This window comes from Macrobrachium nipponense, chromosome 24 (genome assembly GCF_015104395.2).
Source record: "Macrobrachium nipponense isolate FS-2020 chromosome 24, ASM1510439v2, whole genome shotgun sequence".
Lineage (NCBI taxonomy): Eukaryota > Metazoa > Arthropoda > Malacostraca > Decapoda > Palaemonidae > Macrobrachium > Macrobrachium nipponense.
Window position 1 is genome coordinate 70,947,417 of NC_061091.1, and position 8,831 is coordinate 70,956,247.

Consider the following 8,831-nt stretch of genomic DNA (forward strand, 5'->3'; position numbering starts at 1 on the left):
CATCTACAGGCACTTTTGTAAATAAAGAGAACATAAAAACTAACCATATTAAAATCAAAATTAAAATTTAAACTATTCATTTTGTTTATAAAATCAACATTGTTTTAAACATTCGTGTTAGAAATGTTTCCTACCAAAGAATTTTTACAAGCCATTTAGATCAATTATACGTAACTGAGCCCATTGAACTAATGATTGATCTGATAGGGTTATTGATTTTATGTGTCTTGACTAAACCATACATAGAAGGTAGGGAGGCACATTGCGGTGTAAACTGTTTAATTAAATGGTCCAAGCCCTTTAAAATGGATTTAATTTTTTTATTAAAATGGGAGTTCACTGTCTGTGTAGGGTCAGACCTCAGTTTTGTATAAGTATCAGTATCATTTAGCAATATCATTAATTTACTTACATAGTCACTTTTATTCATTCTGCCCGTAGCCAATCAAAAAGCAGCTCCCCATTCACTAGCCAATGGAAATGCGGAAATGCAGCGACACAAAGCAGCCCCCCCCCCCCCCCCCGCTGCACCGCCACAATAAAAGCAGTCGGACTCACCCTCTCACTTCAGTCCTTCACCCACCTCCGCCCGAGAGGATGTCTGAGGTTTATTCAGACGAAACGTCGCGGCCCCACGAAAAGAATAGAAAAGGAATAGAATTTAACATCAATTCTACATGCAATAAACTCTACGGGATATGCCCGAAAATTTGACTACCCCAATGGAATTTTTTACCAATAAAAGTCCAGCCGTTTTGACTATTACCCAATTGAGATATGTCAACCTTCGGTGCGTTGCTCACCAGTTTAAGCAACAATGAGAAAACAATAATTAGAAAAATAGAGAAGAACCTTTATAAAATTAATGCAGCTGAGGCAGCAATCACTTTTAATAAAACATGTTTAAAAGAGGGTTTACTTCCAGCATATACTAACCTAAGACAGCATGACCCCTCAGTGAGGCTAGAAGACGGCAATTATGGGAGAAGACTTCTGAACTAAGGAAACTTCACGAGGACGATGCTCGACTGCGGCGTGAATGGACAAACGCACGGACATTAGCAAGCCGCCCGAGCAACAGAAATGTAAATGAGGAACCCTAAGCAGACCCCCCTTGACCCCTCCGGAACGGTTCCCTCAGCCCTGATTATGATGACCCTGATGTAGACCAACCGAATGAGAACCAACCCACCGATAGTGACAACCTTCCCGATGCAGAATTAGCCGCCAACGATGACACTGATGCCTGCCTTACCCGCCTCCGAGACGAAGATATGAAAAAACGCATAAAGGGCGTCATGCAAAAGCTGATCTCTCTCAATGGCGGCAAGCTGCGAGTCCCACAGGGAACTCAAGGCTACATCAATCTTACTGACTTCCAACCTTCTCCCAACCAAGATGCTCTGCTTAGACTAGGGCTTAACTGTCACTTTATGTCTAAGTCTAAGCAACACGAAAAAAGACTCGAGATCGAACTCCTGCTCAACTCCATCCAACAGTTCAAGATACGGAACATTGTCCGAACAACAGAAGCCCTCCAGCCCCTCCTGCTCGCCGAAGCCCTCACGGAGAGGGGGGCCACACACCAGTGGCATCTTCACCCGAGGGATGAAGGAAGCAGCCAAGGAGTTGAAGGCCAAGGAAGACATTACTGTGTGACGGGCAGATAGGACAGCCGCCCTCGTCTTGATAAAAATGAAGGAATACCATGAGAAGCTCGATGCTATTCTGTCCGACTCCTCAAAGTTTGAACGTCTCACACGGAACCCCACGGAAGACATCAAAAGGGATGCCAACCGTGTCATCAGTACCATAAATGCGGCAACAAACACAGTCCACCTTCCGCCCATCCAAGGGGACTTCAGCCTTGGTTACCTCTATGGTAACATGAAAACCCATAAGGAAGGCAACCCTCTCTGCCCGATTATCAGCCAGACGCCCGCCTCAACTTATGCCTTGGCCAAGTGCCTCAATCAAATTTTGACTCCCTACGTCCCGAGCCGCTACAGCCTGAGTTCATCGGTAGAGTTCCTTGAAGAAATTCGCGACTCCCCGGGCACTGGCATCATAGCATCCCTTGACGTAGAATCCCTATTTACCAACGTTCCCGTTGACGAGACCATTGACATCATCATGGATCGCGTCTACCGAGACCCGTCAACGGCCCCACTCAATATCCCAGAAGCCTCTTTGCACACATTGCTGGACATCTGTACAAAGAGGGCCCCATTCTCCACCCACCGAGGACAGATGTTCTGTCAGAAAGATGGCGTTGCCATGGGCTCTCCTCTGGGAGTCCTCTTTGCCAACTTCTATATGGGCGCCGTATAAGAGAGGTTCTTCGCCCAAAACCAGCACCCCCGCAAACACACCCTTTACATAAAGGATATCTTCGTGTAATTCGACACCGAGGATGAGGTAGAAGCCCTTCGTCGCCAATTCCAGCAATGCAGAGTGCTAAACTATACAGTCAAGTTTAGCACCAACGATCGGCTCCCCTTCATCGACGTCCTTATAACGGCGACAGAAGACAGTTTCCGCACTTCTGTCTACACGAAGAAGACAAATTTAGGAATGTGCCTCAATGGGGATAGCGAGTGTCCTGACAGGTTTAAGAGCACTACCATCAGGGGCCTTTGTGAAAAGGGCCCTCTCCCATTGTTCTACCTGGCAGGACACACACCTCGAGCTTGATAGAGCTTCACCGATGCTCGTGAATAATGAATATTCTAATAAGCTCATCAACCGAGAAGTGCGCACCACCCTCGAAAGATGGTACTCAAATGAGGAAGAAGACCCACGATCCTGCCCCACCGAGAACATCATGATATATTATAAGGCCTTCATGCACTCTCAATACTGCGAGGAGAAGGCGATGAAGAAGATCATTAAGGAGAAGATGGTGGACCTTATAATATACTACAAAAACCCGAAAAGAAGAGACCTAATCATGAAAAATAACCCCTCACCGCCTTCAGAAGACCCTCTCAAGCAGACAAACGTAGTATACCAATACATATACCCCGCACAAGGAAGTCCTGGGAAGTACATTGGAATGACTACCATGCATCTTGCGAAGAGAATCTCCTGTCATGCCCAAGAAGGGGCTTTAAAGAATCACGCCCTCATCGCCCACCGAGACACATTTTCCCGCGACTGTATTATCCGCAACACCAGGATAATAGTGAGAGCACCCGACCATCGCCGTCTGCGCCTCCTGGAGGCGTTACTCATCCAGGAGCAAAAGCCCTCCATGAATACGACACAGGAGGCCTTTTTGCTCCCAACCTGCATATGAAGGAACACTCCGGTAACGGCAAACTTCACCTTATCGCCGCCTGAAAACACCCCAATTCAAGAGGAAAATAAAACAGAAGATGACATAATTACCATTAATAATACCAGCAGTGACATCACGCGGTCTTTGACAAATCAAAATGAAGTCCGGCATGATGTTATGCAGCTGAGAAGATCAGTGCGCCTGTTGAGCACGTGCTCGGGAGCTGGCTTTAGCTGCAGCAGGCAGCCAATCAAAAAGCAGCTCCCCTTTCACTAGCCAATGGAAAGGCAGCGGGCACGAAGGACCCCCCGCCCCCCCCCCCCCCCCTGCACCGCCACAATATAAGCAGTCGGACTCACCCTCTTGCTTCAGTACTTATCACACCTCCACCAAAGAGGATTTCTGAGGTTTATTCAGACGAAACGTAACGGCCTCACGAAAAAAATAGAAAAGGAATAGAATTTAACATCAATTCTACATGCAATAAACTCTACGGGATATGCCCGAAAATTTGACTATCCCCACTGGAATTTTTACCAATAAAAGTCCAATCGTTTTGACTATTACCCAATTGAGATATATCAACCTTTTGGTGCGTTGCTCACCAGTTTAAGCAACAATGAGAAAACAATAATTAGAAAAACAGTGAAGAACCTTTATAAAATTAATGCAGCTGAGGCAGCAATCACTTCTAATAAAACATGTTTAAAAGAGGGTTTACTTCCAGAACATTATCATTATTATTATTATTATTATTATCATTATTATCATCATTATTATTATTATAGAGGTTAGTGTTAGGAGCAAATAACCTTGATATATGGTATGTTTATGCATTTTTTTTTATAGTAAAAGTGAATTGCTCTATATATTTTCTATCCTTTGCTCGGTCTTCACATCTTCTCATCCCTATGATTTTCCTCTCCTCCACAGTTGGACACTTGTAGTTAAGGCTAAATACAATAGATAGTGCAGAGAACATTTATTTATATCAAATGAAATTGGTCTACTTGATGGTCCTACTGAAACACCAAGTACTACTCAGTCCTCACAAAGATGTCTCTGTTGGTCCTTCTACAAGTACTTCACCTTCAAGAGAGATTGCAGAAGGTATATGATTGTGTGTTGTCATGGGCTAGAGTTAGTGCTCTTTGTTGAGAGTGAACAATGGTTAAAAATATATATGCCTTTAGAGTGAATATTAGTGTGTAAAAAAAAGTAACTGTAAATGCTAAGGTATTAACTAATATTACAAATTCACCTTCAAGAGGATCTACCCTGACATTTTTATTTGATTCATCTTTTTGAGTAAGCAAAGACTATAGAGGCCTTTTTTTTCATTGGCATGTAGGTGTCCACTGCTGAACAAAGGCTTCCCAACCTGTTTTCATGTGCCAGTTTTTGCCTTGTTTTGCCTGCAAACTTTTGTATCATCTCTAAATGTCTTGTTCCCTTTTCCAACTCCAGTTGCTGCCGTGTCTTATCCTCTAGTTGGGAGCTCCCTGGTACAGTAGGACGTCGGAGATAAGAATAAAATGAGATGCACTGTTTCTAATTTGATGGCCCTCTTATAATTCTAGGTTTATTATACATTTCAGGTCTTGAAAGTAAAACTGACTAGGTAAAATCTGCGACTGAAGAGGTTAAGAGGGCGTCATCCCAGTTTAAAGATGAAATCTTGGAAGCAGAGATAAAAATTTTGATGATGACCCTAGAGAAAATCTAAACCAGCTTTCCCCCCTATTCTGACTTCTGAAGAGGAAGTGGAACAGTTAGAAAAAACACTCAGAAAAGCCTTATATAAGGTCAGTGGTAAGTATACATATTTTTTTTTATATGGGTACCCATTTACTTATTCATGCACAACATTATTTTGTAGGGTTTAAGACAAAACTAAAACAGGTTGCCAATAGAATTACACCATTCAGAATTAAAATGAAGTCAGTATTATAGAGCCTTTAACAACAATGACTAAAGTTTTTCCTTTTGGAAAATTAATATTAGTTTCTGTTAAATACTGTATGGGATATCGTTTCAAGGGTTTTACCAAATACATACTCTGGAATGTAGTACCTGTATTTTACCTTGCCATAGATTTATCTGAACCCTCCTCTCATTATATTGCAAATCGTGGATCTCTGTTTTTTGTAGCCTACTCTAATCATTGTTTAATTTATCTTGTCAGGTTACTGAACTGGGCTTCAGTGTTTCAAATAAAGATGAGAAAACAGTGACCCTCTAAGGGGTCATGACACAAAAATTGATGGGGGAGTTTTCATTGAAGGAATCAAGAGAAAGAGGAAATAGTCTGATGCTAGACTACAAGGATTCATTCGTGGTAAGTATTTATTATTTTATTTATCATTTATTATTAATTACATTCAATTTTAAAATAATGTATGTGGTACCTGCATACTTTTAGGGCGTATTATTTAAGATTTAAATATATTTTAGACTATTTTTCCATCACTGATTGCTACGAACCCTCTTGCACATAGCACAAGGCCACTTTCCAATAACCACAATGGTCCCTCACCCACAACATTGATCATAACCAAACAGTTTTACCTACATTATTCACTCATCAACCTTTGGACTCCAGTCTATTCTTTCATTTCATGAATTTCTTTTTAGCTCCCCACAGTTAATACCAAGTCGTCTGCATAATGCAACTCCCCAGGCAACCCAGATCCCTTAAAGTCCTTAAATTGATATCACCTCCATAATCATGACAAACAGGTTACAAGTACTAATATACTAATATCAGTAATAATATTAATTTGTTACATAACTAATTTAGACATATTAAGCTTATGATCATGAATTTAATGTACTATTCCACACTGAGAGAGGCAGAAGGCGGGGATCAGAAAACGAAAGTTTAATGCTCCATCCTAGGCCTAAGTCCTGAGCCCTGGACTTCCTTTTGCTTATTAAGATGTTTGATTGTTGTGGTATGGATGTTGATGTGTGTCTGGGTTGAATGATTGTAATTCCTAAAATTGGCTTTATATATTTTCGTATTGCTTTCTTTGTACCTTTCCTTTTTCATTATTTATTAATTGTATTTTTTAATTTTGTTAGGTCTTGCTATTCTCACTATTGTTCTCTTCACATACTTCATATATAATTTTTTTTTTTCTTCAGGAGTTGCCAAAGGATTTCTGCCCAAACAAGATAAGGAAGCTGACATCGTGATAGATGGCACTATTCCTGCCATCCTCAAATTTGCACCACATGGGGAAGGAGGCTTAGAAGTTGAAGTCAAGATCAAAACCAAAGGAGATCGAGGCCTCTCCATCCGCCTCTTTTCTGACACCTAAAATGTTACATAACCCCATAAACTGTTTTACTTGCTTGTGACTGGAGCTCCCTCTTCATGAATTCTTGTGTAAATTGATAAGTGCTTGTACTACTATATACTGCATTTTATAAGTTAAGTGATTTTCTTTAATTGGTTAAAGTACAGTAAAGTGTCCTCATATATAAATTTATTTGTCCAAACTCCTGTGGAATAGTTAAGTGAGATATTGAAGAATGATGTATTACCCTTGTGGACAGAATTATGAATAAATTTGTAGACTTTATACATCATAGTTGGTATTTCAATGAATTCATGGTCTTCCTGTCCTTGGAGTGGGAGTAAGGCATCAGAGATAATAAGTGATTTTGTAGGCTAAGGTGTGCAATAATAAAAAGGTTCTACATGCCATATTCATATACAAATTGTGTGATTATGATATCTAGTTGTATTTCCATTTCTTTTTATGGAAACACATTTTAAATATGTTCTGAACTTATGGAGTGATTCATCATATTTTGCTTTCCACATGTCCATCCCTTGATCTCAGATGACTGTTCCTCACCCCTCACACCTCTCCCTAACCTATTCATAACTCTAGGTTAAACTAACCTTCCTTCACATGTTCCAAGAACTTCAACTTTCAGCTCAATCATTTGTTATCTTTTTAGCCTCTCATACAGTCAAACACTCACTGGCATTCCAAACCTTTTGATTCTTCATTTGCTCATTTGACACTTTTAAGCTCCCAAAACTTTTCTGCTCTCCATGGAATGTCGATCACCTCCTTCAAAGTTATCAGGAATGGTGCCCACTACTTCTATCCTCATTCTATTCAAAACTATTTGAAACCTTCTACAACCCATAGTTTCTTTACTACACTTCATATGATTTACATACTCCTGTCAACAGTCCCCCTCTATTTTTTTATACTATACACACATTCAAACTTTTCACTAGTGCCTTCACCTTTTCCTTAAAAGCCCCACATTAATATATTAAAAATAAAGCACTTGTGTCCTTCTTACTCCCTGTCTTTCTGTGGGGCTGAGTGAGCTTGGTACAGCATATAGTGTTCTTGGAAGTTCCTCTTTCTCTGTCCTGTAGTTGCCACTAGATGCATCTCAATATGTACCTTTCTACTTTGTAGCATAAAATTAGGGAGAACAATTTTACTGTGTGTGATATATATATATATATATATATATATATATATATATATATATATATATAGAATATATATATATATTATATAATTTACATAGTTGCCTGATAGTTACTGCTTGGTTCGTTGATTGACAGAACTAACCTTTTGTTAACGTTACCACAAGGTAACGTTAACAGAACTAACCTTGTGGTAACGTTAATAAAAGGTTAGTTCTGTCAATCAACGAACCAAGCAGTAACTATCAGGCAAACTATGTAAATTATATATCTATATATATATATATATATATATATATAATTTACATAACCTGGTACCAGGTTATGCAACAGAGAAACTTTTAATTTCGCTTTCCTGCCCAGCAAATATGAAACAAAGATTAAGGAAAGGATAGAGAAATTTCCGTTGGATAAGTTTTACTTCCGTGGAAGTTAAACTATACTTCCTAAAGAGTTGTACCATAAAAGGATAATCACGTTTACACAGCTTTAAGAGAATATTATAGGCATACTACCTCCGGTAATTAAATTAGAGCATTTAGGAAATTGAGCAATAATGGTTAATAATTAAAACATTTGTACGATTGCCAGAATAAACCTAACATTAAAACTTAGCAATCTACAAAAACAAAATGATTAAAGGAAATAAGGCGCATAGGTCTAATGAAATGCTAACTGGATAATCAACATTTTCTAGGTCACTTTTGCTCATGGTACAACATGCAGCCACATCATAAGATTGTCATTAGATGTAGATATAGCCATATATGTTAATATAATACTGTACTGATTCGAACGATAGGAAGACGATGCATTAATAACAGCAGAAAAGCAAGAGCCCCTGATAGCACTAGGCTACCTTAGTCTAGATTCGAAACGGATAGGTGGATAGTACACACACACACACACACACACACACACACACACACACACACACACACACACACACATATATATATATATATATATATATATATATATATATATATATATATATATATATATATATATATATATAAATACTATTCCAGTTATAGGAGATGAATATTCTTCAGCAGATGGTTTCTTAACACGACGCAACTTTTA

The 8,831-nt window shown here is 39.3% G+C and overlaps 1 protein-coding gene across 1 annotated transcript; it reads left to right on the forward strand.

Annotated features, from left to right (window-relative positions):
- The first annotated feature begins 1,695 nt into the window (after positions 1-1,695).
- Positions 1,696-2,331, forward strand: LOC135203418 (uncharacterized). The gene has a single exon (XM_064233149.1). It carries the CDS (start codon positions 1,696-1,698, stop codon positions 2,329-2,331), a length of 636 nt encoding a protein of 211 aa, XP_064089219.1.
- The last annotated feature ends 6,500 nt before the right edge of the window (positions 2,332-8,831 follow it).

Excerpts from the sequence above, each read along its gene's own strand:
- LOC135203418 (XM_064233149.1), top strand. The coding sequence starts at position 1,696 with ATGAAGGAATACCATGAGAAGCTCGATGCTATTCTGTCCGACTCCTCA.